General features: G+C 29.3%; 3 protein-coding genes across 3 annotated transcripts; 1 reads left to right on the forward strand and 2 right to left on the reverse strand.

Annotated features, from left to right (window-relative positions):
* Positions 1-2383: 2383 nt before the first annotated feature.
* On the reverse strand, positions 2384-5903 carry LOC149062398 (uncharacterized). The gene is made up of 4 exons (XM_089215311.1): positions 5843-5903; positions 5637-5763; positions 2692-2823; positions 2384-2636 (listed from the first exon to the last, which is right to left on the reverse strand). Exons 1-4 carry the CDS (start codon positions 5901-5903, stop codon positions 2384-2386), a joined length of 573 nt encoding a protein of 190 aa, XP_089071437.1.
* Positions 5904-6439: 536 nt separating this feature from the next.
* Positions 6440-9180, forward strand: LOC107172372 (zinc finger MYM-type protein 1-like). The gene is made up of 3 exons (XM_089215312.1): positions 6440-6500; positions 7893-8064; positions 8109-9180. Exons 1-3 carry the CDS (start codon positions 6440-6442, stop codon positions 9178-9180), a joined length of 1305 nt encoding a protein of 434 aa, XP_089071438.1.
* Positions 9181-14518: 5338 nt separating this feature from the next.
* On the reverse strand, positions 14519-14867 carry LOC149062399 (THAP domain-containing protein 1-like). Its single transcript, XM_089219677.1, has 2 exons — positions 14797-14867; positions 14519-14729 (listed from the first exon to the last, which is right to left on the reverse strand). Exons 1-2 carry the CDS (start codon positions 14865-14867, stop codon positions 14519-14521), a joined length of 282 nt encoding a protein of 93 aa, XP_089075803.1.
* Positions 14868-15284: the final 417 nt, after the last annotated feature.

Genomic DNA, 15284 nt, shown 5'->3' on the forward strand with positions numbered 1-15284 from the left:
TTTTTATATATAGATTAAAGCTACCTGAAAACAGTGGAAAAAATAAAGAAAAGTGTTTTTAGTATCGTTCCATATTTTTTTTTTATAATATTATATTGTATTAATTAAATGTTCCAAAAATGAATTTTTTTATGCATATTTTTTATTTTCCATGCATATTTTAACATTTTAATGCATATATTTATGAATATTTAAGATTTTTTAGCGCATATTTGATTGATTTGTAATGCATATAAATCCGTGCTCTAATTATAATCTATCAAACATTTTTAAATATTTAAAATTATTTTTAAATCAAAACATAATTATTAATATTTTCTTAAAATGTTTTCTGATGCAGCTTTTAATATTTTATTGAAGACCAGAACATATATGCAATAAATCAATATGCCAATATACTAATATAGGTACTTCAAGTACCTATTTGTAGAACTTAAAATTCACAGTCCTTTAATTATAATTTATAAGCGTGCTGTACTTTTATGTTGATTTGCACACAATATATGCGTTTATTTGACGGTATTATGCCTCATATATTGCAACTTGTAAGTTGTAATCTCTAGAAATAATTTTTAGATACAATTGATTTTGTTGAATTTTGTACCCATATAGGTACTGTAAATAAATTCACGCAGACATTTAACTGTGTAAATTATTTCATATGCTATTGCTCCGTACAATTCGTACGAATAAGATTTTAGAATTCAGATACGTTTATAGGTACATCTAACTCGAGGATCCGAAAACGTAGAAATTACATTTAGGTACTTACATACAATTTCACAAGTGTTTTTTAGAACGGATAAGATTGATTTTTTTCGCTTATTCTTGCGGTTCTCAGTAATAAACCGTCATGACCGACAGCAATATGCAAATGAAACCGATGTTCGGACGCGGAACGTTGTGCGACAGCATAAACTTGCCCCGGACACCACAGCTGGCGGAGATAAGTGTCATCCAGCAAGTCCCCCCCCCCATCGCCCGACGACATTGTTGTCTGCTGCTGACCGTGCCGCCAGCCAGCCCGGCGCCCGACGACTTTGTCTGTGTGTTCCACTCCGAGCGGTCGATCTTGACACATAGTTGTGCTCGTTCGCCGTCGCGTGCCTTGTTTGGTTTTGTTGTTGTTGGGCCACTGGCCACTGGCCTTCGTCGTCTGTCTGCGTACCTGGGGGTACATCCAGCAAATCCAGTGTCATCGCCATTTGTCGGCACCTTTGCCAATTACAACCACCTTGTGCTGTCTACGTGGAAAAGCGTGCAGGTGCGGGACCGGACGGACTGTTCCATCGACCATAGCTGCGGATCCGTGGTGGTAAATTGGCGATGCCATTGGAACCAGGTCGTATTGGAAGTCAGGGCCGCATTTAGGGGGGTGCAATGGGTGCGATTGCACCGGGCGGCAGATTTAAGGGGGCGGTCATGGACTCCTGGAAAAAGTGCCTATGTGTAATTTGTCTTAGGAGTATTTTAATTTTAACTGACGAGTTTTATATTATATCGTTTTTCTTTCATTTTTTTTTTGTTTTTTTATTTCATCTTTAGATTCTATTATCATTTAGCATAGATGAATACAGATTAAACATATTAAATTGTATTCTTATAATCTTATCTATCATTAAACTCGATTAATGATTGCTATCCACAGTCCACAGACATCCTATACGACTATACTAACTAAATAGAAGTCTGTGTTTATATGTACGCTGCTAGACTACAAACAGAATATCTCAATGATTTGGAACCGTCTTTTATAAATGAATGCCTACATTTTAGAGGTCATTTAAAAAGTATTGGCAGTGATGCTCCAAATACCATACAAGATATGTGTGCATTTATAAGGCAAAAAAATGTTGTAAATATTTATCCTTATATTGATATTTCTTTGAGAATGTTGCTATGGACACCTATTAGTAACTGTTCAACGGAAAGATCATTCTCAGCTCTGAAGAGAGTAAAATCGTATCTTAGATCATGTTCTAAAGAAAATAGACTGAACAGTTTAGCAATAATGACTATAGAAGCGGATTTAACATCAAAAATTGATTACAATGGTGTAATCGAAGAATTTGCTTCATTAAAATGCAGAAAAAAATGCTAATAAGATATTGTCCGCAGAACTTCACCATTTAAACGTATTTATATAATGTTATCCTTACTTTACTAATTACTATATGCTACAAATACTGATTAGAAAAATAAAATAAAAATATATTATAGGTTTTCTTTTTCAACTGGTAAATTCTTGATTCTTAATTTATTTATCCGCAACTGTAAGCTGTTTGTAAACGTAATATGTTATTTGTTTAACCAAAATTATTAATATTTAATATTTATGTAAACTGAAACGGGGGGGGGGGCAGAATTTGATTGCACGGGGTGGCTAAATCTTAAATGCGGCCCTGCTCATAGTAGGTGAGTAAGGACGTTTGGTTCTTAAATTATTATTCTCACTTGATTCAAAGGAGTTTTCTATTTTTTTATTTTTTTTTTTAACATACATTTTGCTGGTTGAAGGAGATTGGACATCTACTTCACTTTCATTCAAGCCAATCATCAATATTTCATCTTCTCTTTCACTATCTTGGTCACTCAGTTCTTCGTTGCTTGACTCACTAGAAATATTACTCTCAGTCCTATAAAAAAAAAAAATTATAATATTTAAATACTACTTTTCATTAAATTAATTACTTTCTATTTTCCATTGTCGGACGCAAAAATTCTAATACTTTAGCATAAGTATAACATTTTGAACTTTTAGCAGCCATACCAGACTTTGAAACACATTTTCTACGAAAATTGTCTTTTACATTTTTTTTTGCAGTTCTAGAACTGTAAAAACAGAAATTTCAGTAATATTTCAATAATAATAGAATGATAAGAAGCTAAGTATAGAAAGAAAATTGATACATATACATATTTTTTCATGATTTTATACGATTTTTTACAATCTGAGTGGAGTGACTTTAGAATGGTATTAATACCATTAGACATACTTTTGAGACATTTTATAGAAATTTTCAAATCTTAATTTGTTTTTAAAAATTTTTTTATAAATTTCTCACTCAAAATAATTTGCAAATTTTCGTAATTTTTACGTATTTTGTCAAAATTTGAACTTAAAATTGTAAAAAATCGTGATTATGTATTTTTAAGGTTTTTTAACTGCCGTTGTAACAATATATTAGGAGTCTTGTATTAATTTATTCTAAAATAAATTGTAGTTAGAAATTGATAAGATATTCACCTTTTAAAGCTAAAAATTAAAAATTGAAAAAAAGGTTTCAGAATAAGTAAGATAATATTCTGTAACCGAAAAATCTAATAAATATAAAAACACAAATTATTGCAGATTCTGAGCAGAGCAATGAATGTATTGATTCTACAGTGTTGCGTGTACAGTGTACATGATAAGTTGTCGAAATAATGCTTCGATTTTCAACTTCAGTAGCTTTTCCGGTTGGAAAGTGAATCTAGTTAGTGCTCTGGTTTCAAATTTTGAAATTCCCAATAGTTTTCAAAAGCACCGGGAAAAACCAAAAATAAAAATAAGGAAAAACGGGAATTTTTACGCAAAAAAATTTTCGAGAAAATAGATTTTATAATATATTGGTGTAACTCTAAAACAAATTATCGTAGACACATGACATTTTCACTGAATTTTTATACTGGCCATTTCTATACATAATACAATTTTCAAAATATTTCAAATCTTTTTAAGTAATTTATAGACATTTGAAATTTTCAATCTTTTTAGTTTTTTATTCTATAAATGTCAATAAAATTTTATCCGTTGGGTCAAAAAACTTGAAAATTTAATACAAGGTTCCTTATACGTTTATATAATAGCAGTTGGAAAATATTAAAAATACATAGGCACCTTTTTTTTATAACCGTTTAAAGTTCAAATTTTGACAAAATTAATTCAAATGAAAATTTAAAAATTTTTCAGTTGTAGCGTTCTTAAGTATGAGAAACCTTATGAAGTATTGTCAAGCCTTAACTAAATAGAGTTTAAAAGGAAGAATAATGAATTTAATTATGTATTCTGTAATATAAAATTATCATCAAATTTTTATAGACTGACCATTTTCGATCAGAATAGTTTTTTATATAATAATATAATGATTCTATCTCTATTTCTATTCTAAATTTTTTTTTTTTATTTAATTTAAGCCTCGGCGTCTATGGCCATTGGTATACAATTTTTTTTTTGGATACAGTTTTTACATAGTATGATTTTATTATACAATTAATAAATAAAATATAAAAAATAATAAATACCTATAATTAATTTAATTTAATAATGTTAGGAGTATTTGAATACAAAATCTAAATTTTATTCAAAATAGGTATATTGTTCGAATACAAATAATATTCAAATATTTATTCGAATAATTAACAAGACTGATAATAATAATGTATACATTTTTCTTTTATTTAGGTAATTAGCAACCGGGACTAATTTTTCAGCTCTACACTTTGAATTTTTAATGGGTGTTTCGTCCATTTCGAAAATGATTCGCGAGACATGTAAAATTATTTGGACACAATTACACCCAATTGAAATGGCACCACCTACCACGGAACAATGGGTAGATATTGCTGCTGGATATTTCGAAAAAAGCCAATTTCCTAATTGTGTGGGTGCTGTAGACGGCAAGCATATTAGAATTGAATGTCCTCAAAACAGTGGAACGCTTTATTACAATTATAAGAATTTTTTCTCAATAATTCTCATGGGAATTTGTGATTCAAATTACTATTTTCGCGTTATTGACATCGGGTCATATGGCAAAGAAAGCGATTGTAATATTTTCAAACAATCGTCTTTTGGTAAAAAACTATATTCTGACCGCGTCAACTTTCCGTGTGAAAAAACATTGCCCGGAGACTAACAAGGTGATCCTCAGTCGTTTGTGTTAGTCGGAGACGAAGCTTTTGCTTTGAGCAAGCATTTATTGAGGCCGTTTCCTGGGAGAAATTTAAATGATGAACGACGTATTTTTAATTACCGTTTGTCTAGAGCGAGACAACATATTGAATGTACGTTTGGTATATTATCAAATAAATGGAGAGTATTTCATTCAAATATTTTAGTTGAACCGGATTTTGCTATTTTAATAACCAAAGCCTCTTGCGTCTTGCATAATTTTGTGCATCGTAGAGATGGAATTCACATCGAAGATACAGTTAACTGTACGTTAGGAGATGAGAATGAAAAAAAAGGAGTTGGAAATGCTCCACTAGAAGCAAAAAATGTTAGGGAATATTTTGTAAAATATCTAAACAAACCAGAATTTTCATTAAGTTGGCAAAACAAAGTTATTGAATAACATGTCCATTTTATATGTCCAATTTCCTTTATTTATAATGTGGTTTTATTTTGTATAACACAGTCTTTTTATATCGCTCATATTTTAACAGAATTTAAAATGATAATTATGTGAAAGTTGACCCACAATTAATACAGGTAATCCAATAAATTTTTAAGCAATTGGTTTTATATTTATTATTTATAATTATTAAATGGTGTCGAATTTACTCCAATAATCATTTTTTATTTTCACGCCGATATAGGTTTGGATGTTTGTAAAGCCGTAATGGAAATAAATAATTTAAAAACAAAGTATTATTATTTTAATGTCTTAACTTTTGCTTCTTTTTCTTTTTCTGCAAGATTTTCAAAATCATTGAATATTGCTTTCCCTACTCTTCTCCAGCTGACATGTTTCTCAACACGATCATGATACAGTTTTGATTCTATGAAATAATTAATATTAAAACATACAAGAATCATTTTATATATTTTTTATTATTGTTTTATGTTATACAAACTTACTTATGTTCCAAATACTTTCCTCCTTATTCACTTCTATTATAAAGAGTTCTGTATCAAACATTTTGCCTAATATACCTAGGTCTTTTTACTAATTAAAAAAAATTTTGTTTGAACTGAAAAATATATGGTCAGTACCTATGTGTAATGTCGTGGTGATCATTCATTGACGAATAGAATAAAAACATTGAAACGCTACAAAACGCGACGTCGAAAACGCGCAATGTGAATGAAAACATGGAAAATACTATGTTTAATTTTAGATATTGCCGCGTACAAAACGCTCAAAATTAAACCAGCGCGTTTCGATGCGTTCGTACGCGTTCGGACGCGTGGTTTTTCCCCTGGTGTGAATATGGCCATATGTAGACGGATGTTTAATTTTAAGCGTTCGAACGCCGCGCGCCGCGTCTAAAACACTCGGCGTTTTTCTACAACCGCGTTTTTCTACAACCACATTTTACGATAATTACAATCGAATCATTCATTCATAAACACGAACTACATCGTAAATGTATGAGTTAAGTATTAAAAAAGGAATATTGTTCAGTATTATTAATCAATTATTACATTAATTGTACCTATACATTAAAAAAAGAAATGTTTGACAATGAGAAATTTATTATTGAAATTTCTGGAGAAGAATGTCTTTGGAACACAAGTAAGTTTTTATTTAAATTATTAACTTTATAATATTTTTTAATGGTAATATATCAATAGGCGCAATTTTGGTGACTTGCTAATGGTGTCAGTGTGTCACCAAATGTAATCTACTTGCTATTACTATTCTTTACATAATGCATAATATTGTATAATTAAGCATAGTGATTTGAATTGTATTTAACCTAACTAGAGATGTGAGTTTGTATTATACAGTGGTATAAAACTGTATTATACAAAGTATTATACGTATGGTATTAAATTATTTTTTACAGACGGTATACAAAAAAAAATTAAGGCGTTATTTTTAGTTATTACCACGGTTATATTAACGATTTATTATTATTAATTTTTTAGTAATACCTATAGAATGGATCTCCAATAAAATACAGTATTATTATAAAATTAAAAATATAAAATATAATTGTAATCATGTTTATTTAGCATACAGGTGTTAAAATTACTTAAATCAATTTATTGTACTATTATAATATTGTGAATTTAGGTACAATGAGATAGTAGGTATAGGTATAAGATATAACTATATAATATATAGTTTTCTATTTATTTTTATTTGAAAATTAAACATAAAAAAACAGATACCCTAATACCTATATGTTTACTTAAACATTTAAAAAAATAAACAATTTAGTTATATAATTTTTTTCTAAATTTCTTACATTAAATATAAGTACTTAGTATTTAGGTTTTTTTCATGGGGGGGGGGGGGGGATATACGCCACTGCCAGTGCCGCAACTACCGCCGGTGCAGGCGGTGCAAGGCACCGCCTGATGGGCCTCTAATGTATGTATGGGGGGCCTCGGATTTTACCATTTCCATAATACTATAATACTATAAAACAATTGTAAAATCACATATAAGATTTCAATCATTTTGAATTTTGTTGTTTTGTGTATATAAATACCATTTCATTGGATCAACAATAGTTCAATACATATGTAATTATCATTTATTACTTTAAATAGTCATATGGCTATTGCTTACTTATTAACAGTCCGGTATAAATCTATTTTAATAACAGAACGGCACAGTTATCAATATTGTTATTGTACGATAAAGAATAATGATAGTATTATACATTGATACTTCACTCCATGGCTGACGCATCATTTATCGATATATTTAGAATTTAGCTCGCCGTTCAGTACAGTAACTGTTGTCAATATTGGATTACAGCAACAGCTTACAGCGCGACGTATTACTCGTATTAGTCGAATACTAGTATTAATATTATAATTATCCTGGCGCTGAGTCGTTATTACTTATTTGTAATTTTTCTTGGTTATTTTTTTTAAAAAAATGTCATCAAGAACATTTGAAAGTGGTGCATCAAAAAGGTGTCGAAATATATACTTAATATGTTTAATTTAGAATTGAGCAAATGTCGAAGACAAGGCTATGATGGCGCAGCCGTCATGAGTGGTAGCCATTCAGGTGTACAAAAAAGAATCAGTGATATAATTCCTAGTGCATCCTATGTTCACTGCAATGCACATAACTTAAATTTAGTTTTATGTGATTTGGCTAAAAGTACACCAAAAGTGTCACAATTTTTGATACTCTACAAGATATATTCTTATTTTATAGTAAATCAGCACCTAGATGGGCATCATTAGCTCTAGGGGATTCTGTTGCTAAAATTGTTTTAAAGAAGGTATGTACTACCAGATGGGAGGCTAAGCATAAAGCTGTGTATGCTCTGAAAACTAGATTCATAGATGTATTAAAGTCACTATCCAATTTATCTTTAACAAGTCTCAAAACTGATGAAAAATTAAAAGCAAGCTCATTGAAGAAAAAAATTGAATCTTATGAATTTGTCTTATTATTAACTATTTGGGAAAATATATTGAGAAGTTTTAATTTAGTATCTAAAAAATTACAATCCTCCGATATTCGTCTTCATAATGCATGTAATTATTTGAAAGAGGCTACATCTAGTATTACAAATTTAAGAGACAAATATGAAGAATTTGTTAATTCATCAAATACTGTATGTAAAGGATGGGGCATACCAATTCAATCTACTGTCCGACGCCGTATTTATTCAAAACGATTTTTTGACGATGTTGATGGTGATAGAAGACTTGACATTACCAGTGAAAACTTCAGAGTATTAGTTTTTTTACCTATAATTGATACAGCAATTGTTCAATTTAGAGAAAGATTCAACAGTTTATATGAAGTAACCAATAGGTTTAACTTTTTGCTACCTCAAAACATTGTAATGTTTACTGAAAACGATATTATTAAAGCATCATATGATTTTCAATTATTTTACAAAGATGACATAAGTAGTGACATAACAAGACAAATATTATGCATAAAAAATATGTTTAAGGATACTCTAAAAACAAAACATGATATTAAAGAACTATTGCAGTGTATTTTGGACAATGATATAGCTTCTACTTATTATGATATACTGCCTGCATGTATCATTTTCATAACATTACCAGTTACTGTGGCCACTGCTGAGCGTTCATTTTCGAAGTTAAAAATTATTAAGAACTATTTAAGAAATTCAATATCACAGGATCGTCTTACAAATATCAGTATTTTAAATATTGAAAGAAATCGTACAAAAGAATTAGTTGTTAGTAAATTAATTGATGATTTTGCCAATAAAAAAGCAAGAAAACATAATTTCTTAATTTAATTTTATATATTATATCTGTGTTAGTACAAATTTTTGTTAATATAATGATTATAAGTGCAAAGTACGTTTATATTTTTTCTAATTATTCAGTGGTTTTTCCTATTTGAATGTACTTCAAGGATTCATTCATTTGTATCTACCTATCTCCAATTTTACCAACTTTATCTGTCAAGGAATTAACTGACTAATTTAAATATTTAATTTCTAAGATAAAAAGTAAAAAAGATGTATGAAACTTATAAATGTAATAAATGTTGCTATAATAAGTGGATTTATTTTATTATTAGTATTTACTATTTTTTTAATCAAATATTTAAGATCTAATATTATAATTTATAATGATATATTATTTGAATGTTATAGTTATTATGCTATAGTTGTTATAGTCAAGTGTAGTTACTAGTTAGACATTTTTTTATTATACAAGTTGCAATTACCAAAGAAAAATGACAAGGGGGTAGGACACTTTTGTTGGATACATGAACTCTCACAATGCCTGTATCCTGTTTGGCATTGTTTATGTCTACAGTTTAATTTCAGGGGAGGGGGGCTGACATTTTATACATCAATGTGAGCTAAGGGCTTGGTTTACACACAATTAAAATAAGTTTTTTTTTGGGGGGGGGGGGGGGCTAATGGTATATTTGGTGGCTAAGCCCCCCCCCCCCCTATTTCCGCCAATGCTACGATAAAAACTAAAAGGGCCTCCAAAATATTCTTGAACCGGGGCCTCAAAATTGTAATTGCGGCACTGGCCACTGCATACAAGAAGAAAAAAATGTTTAACTAAAAAGTTAGTAGATATATATATATGTATGCTAGTTGGCAGATAATAAAGTTTATTTGATATTTTAAGAATATAATTTAGTATGACATGTCAATTGTAAATTTAAATTTTAGTTATTTCTTGTCACTAGGTATATGGACATATGGTACCATCATGGTTGCATGACTAAATATTAATTTGGTGAATTAGTTCTAAAATAATTCTAGTGTTCAGTTCGGTCGCAACGTTCAACATGAGTACACGTAGGTACTCCTTGTTATCTCGCTCCGTTATCGCCGCAGTACGCGTATTGTACTATAAATTGTCTCGTTCAGTGAATGCTATCGGTAGTTTCCAATTAACAATGTCGTCGAACAAAAATACTCATATAATTGGTAAGGACTTACCAGGTACACGCATTCCCTCAAAACGTCATCTCTCAAATTCGTCTCTGTCACCCATGCAGGATGGAAAAAAATCAAAATTTTTCGTATCACCAAACAAGTTTGCCGTTCTCGCTAATGATACCTGCGACAGCGCCGATGCTCCCATATCTTCAAACAGCTCTAATGACGACCACACTAAGTCACCACGTACCGATGTGGATTTTGATCCTCCGTCACCACCAATCTACATAAAGAACATTACAAACTTCTCCGCCTTCAACCACATTCTAACAAGTATCGCCGGTTCCAATAGTTTTACTTGCAAGTCTTCGGCTTCCTATCTCATCGTACAACCTTCAGGTCGTATTGAAACTAACAATATTGTCACTCATTTAAATGACACGGATGCCAGTTTTCATACGTTTTCGCCTCGTGTGGCTCGCCCATAGAGTAATATAGAGAGGCCGTTGCATTTTATCATGAAGCGCAAGTAGACTTTGGGCAGGCCAGCCACTTTTAGAAGAAAAATATATTGTACTAATTTATTATTATTTATTGTACCTAACTAAGAACAATAATCTCTTTTCTCTACTAGAATCTACTAACCCATTTGGTACTTAAATGATTTATTTAATTTGGTGTTTCTATTAAAATACATGAATTAATATAAATTACAAATATTTTAAAAATCAATTTATTCCAATGAATATTATACATACAAATTATAAATTTATAAGTAGTATACAATAAACGCATTACATAATAATATAACCAAATAAACATATTTTAATATTTATATAGGTATAAGTAAATACTAAATAGTAATATACATAATAACAAATTATAATATTGTGCGTCGACTGTCAATATTGGACACTTATTTTTATACGTGTCTAGATAGTAGATAATTAACAAAATAATATAATATGAAGTCATGATTCTTGTTTATATAAATAAAAATTCAAAATTACTGGTTCATGATAAAAGAATCTTCTTATAAATTATACATTACATTATTAGGTATTAAATTATTATAATTTAGAGAATATATTTGTTTTATAATGATGTATATGAATATAGGTATTTAACAAATTGAGTTATATCTTCTGTTTTAATTTTCTTGTATTATGTTCTAAAAAAATTATAATTATTTTTATTTTTATTGAATAGGTAATTAAATTGTATATGCTTATAATGTTTTAAATAAATTTAATTAGTTATTATAGCAAAAGAAAAAAGCAATAAGAAGCTTAAGTTATCTATTAATTTATCACTGTCCTTTAAATAATGTTAATTTATTATACCACATGCGAAGGGAGGTTGTTTCATTGTGGGATTTAATGGAATATTTTATTTTCAAGCTCATATATGTTGATGATATTGATTTAATTAAATGTGTTAAATGGTCAGATAATGAACTATTGCTGTCTATACTATGGTTATTTAAAGAACTGAATATTGAATTATTATTCATGAAATGAGAAAGAACTTTTGTTTGAATAAATAATTTATTGATTGCTTTATTTTGGTAATCATAAGATTTTAAAATTGTTTCAGTTTGCAAGCATATTAAGATTACATCGTCACTTGGATAAGTAAGACCCCCTTTATTACCTCCACGGTTTTTTAATGTAATAAGTGAATTGAGAAAATCTTGTTTATTGTAGGAAAATAGTGATGATACACATATTTCACATTTAATAATAGAGCTTAATTTATGTACAACAAAACCAGAAATATAAATAATAACTTCTTTAGAAAATTCGCTGAATTCATATGTGTTTTGGCCAACAATATAACTGTGATCATGAATAAAAGAATCAACGTCAGCTACATCTAGATCTGTGTTATTATCATACTCCGTACTGCAATTAATTACTTTAACAGGATCAGAACTACTGTAATGTAGAATATCAATATGTTCAAGAGGTATGCAATTGCCAGTATTGAAACTCTGTACATCATTAGTCCTAATAACTATTTTTCGGTATGCTGCGCGAAATTGTTTTGCAGTGGGGTTATTATTATGCCCCCCATGAGACCGAATAGTTCCAAAAAATAATTCAAGGTGGTCCTGACTTAGTCTATATGTCCGAATGAACTTTAAATTATCTATGTACCGGTTATACAAATTTAATATAGAATTCAAAGTTATGATAAAGCCTATAAACCCTGTCTTTCTCTTTGACTGTAGAACAGGAATAAACGTATTATCATTAACATTGTCTTTTACTTTTAAGTCTTTAACATAATTAATAAATTTGTTAGTAAAATCTTTAACATAATTAAAATTGTCCTTACTAAGAGCCTTTTTATTTCCTATCGCATTAGAAGACCTAGAATTACAAATATCAAACGCTGTGTTAAATAGTTCTATAAATCTTATTGTAGCATCAGAATTTAAGAATGTTTTTAATTTAAGATTATTTTTACAAAATTTAAGTGCATCAGCAACAGGCTGGCTTAAAAGCTGAGCTGCTAATTTAACTTTCATTTTTTGTTTGAAAAAAAATATATGTTGTTTTCTTATTTTATTTCCTAAATGACAACCTTCTTTTTCTTGTAAAATAAGAAGCTTTTCTATGTAATCAAAATCAACTATTTTATTTTCAAAATCTAAAAATTGTTTTTTTTCCCCAAAAGCATTCCTAACTAACTTGAGCATATGTGCAGCATCTAATATAATTTCTATGGGCATTTTAATGTCCTTATTATTATACATAAATGTAGTTACTAAGTTTTCTGAATTTAAATTGCATCCTAAAAGCTTAGTTGCAGTTACATTGGTAGAGCAGCCATCAAATGTCAAACTCACTATCTTTACTCCAGTTTCATGTAGTAGAGATAGTGCATGAGTAATAAGTTCTGATTTTTGTGAACTATTTAAGCTAGCCGTTAAGAAATAAGCAATAGGTAACTCCAATGTTCATTAATAGCAACAACTAAAAATACAAATGCTTCTTTAGCCATTTCCAAGCTGTCGCCATCTAATCCATTACCCAGATCAACACGGCCATAATATTTTCCATCGGAACTGTCAAATTCAATATTTTGCCGAATAGCCATTTCATCCATTATAAGTGAACAATAAATAGGAATTGTTGAATTTTTAACTTTTAAGGATAGTGATTTTAATGCTTCTTCTGTAAATCCTGGATCAGCATTAACATGGGAGTACCACTTACTTAAAGTTCTAGGGTGTGGTAATATAGTATTGAACTGTTTTCTTACATAAGTATAAGCCTTAGCCGAAAAGAAATGTAACGAAAGAGCAAATTGACGAACTTCTGGACTATACTTTTTAGGTACTTTTTGTCCCAAATTTTTTTAGCCCAATTGGTTATGAGATGTTTATGCTTACCAAAATTATCTAGCAAAATTTCAGAAGCATCATCATTTAGTAAATTTTGGTTTTTCAGCTTATCAATGATGGCAGACATAGATAAAATTATTTTTTCCTGCCGTCTGACTCGTTGTTGAAGAACTTTCAATTTTTTATTTTTAGCAGCAAGTTCATATGATAATTTTTGGATACCATTTTTTAGGAAAATACGATTTGGTGTATCAGAGTCAGCACGAACACTTAATGCTTGATAGTTTGCTTTGTACTTTTTCTGAATAAAAATATATACTTTTTTTAGTTACCTAATCATACTAATCTATATATAAAGAAAATAGTATAATTTTTAACTGATACCTTAACTGCTGGATGGTTTATATTAAATTCATCAGATTTTAAAAGAGTTAACATAGGACTTTTTTTTTCTACCTTGTCATACTCAACATTACTTCTTAACAACTAAAAAAAAAAAAAAAATACATAATTACATAACTTTAAGCGTTTTGTTTTCAAACTAGGTACTTCAGCTGAAGGTGAATAAGATTTCAGAGATACAGAAGTACAAGTATCGAGAGTGTCGTTCAGCTTTTCTATACCTTCTAATGAAATATCACTGGTCAATACCTTATATTAAAAATAAATATATAAATATCATAATAAATATGTGTCAATTGTTTAATTTATTTCCAATATCATTATTAATTAAGTACCTTAACGGATGATGAAGAGCAACTTAAATCAGCAGAGAATCAAGGTTTTATCATTTCTGGGTAATCTATTTTTGCCTAAAATTGAGAGTTATAGTTAACTATATCAAAAAACTTATAGTTAGTTATAAAAAAATTATTAAATAGTTACATTTTTAACTCTAGATATAATTAGACATGGAACTGCATTATGATTTAGTAATCTTCTGGATTTATAGCTAATAAAATTTGAAGAATCAAAATGGCAAGAACAAATTATACTATTTTTAGTCAAACTATTTGAACTAAGATTGTTTGCCACTAAAAAATCATTCCATTTCTCCATCAACTCAGGATTAGATAGAGGAAATCTGGAAAAATATCAAAAAAATGATACTTAAAATTTAAAATGTATTTAATATTTAAATCTTGTCTTACTTGTGAAAGGAAATATCATGAGACTTGCTCTTAGGGTTTTTTGATCTGCCACATATAAAACAACTCGGCATTATGATCACACTTTTTAAGGATTTGAAAACAATTAATAATGTTAAATCATAGAGTATATTACTCTATGTGTTAAATATGTTAACTAATATATAACCAATTTTCCTAACTAGAATCCAGAGAAATCAAAAAGGACGACAATAAGAGTCAAGAGATCATAATACACATTTTTTTCTTTGATTTATATAGATAGATATTAATATAACCTTAGATCATATACTATATATACTACTGTATATGATCTAAGAATATAACATTATTATTGTACTACGCAATCTAGCGGACAAGGAGAGCGCAGTTGGACTCTCGATAAGGGTCAACGACCTAACATTTGGCTTCACTACTAGAACACGGGGAATATATGCAACAGATTCTCTATATTACTCTATGGGCTCGCCCCTACAGAGTCGCCATCAGGG

This window comes from Diuraphis noxia, unplaced genomic scaffold (assembly GCF_037042655.1).
Source record: "Diuraphis noxia isolate RWA-SAM2 unplaced genomic scaffold, SU_Dnox_SAM2 contig0001, whole genome shotgun sequence".
NCBI lineage: Eukaryota > Metazoa > Arthropoda > Insecta > Hemiptera > Aphididae > Diuraphis > Diuraphis noxia.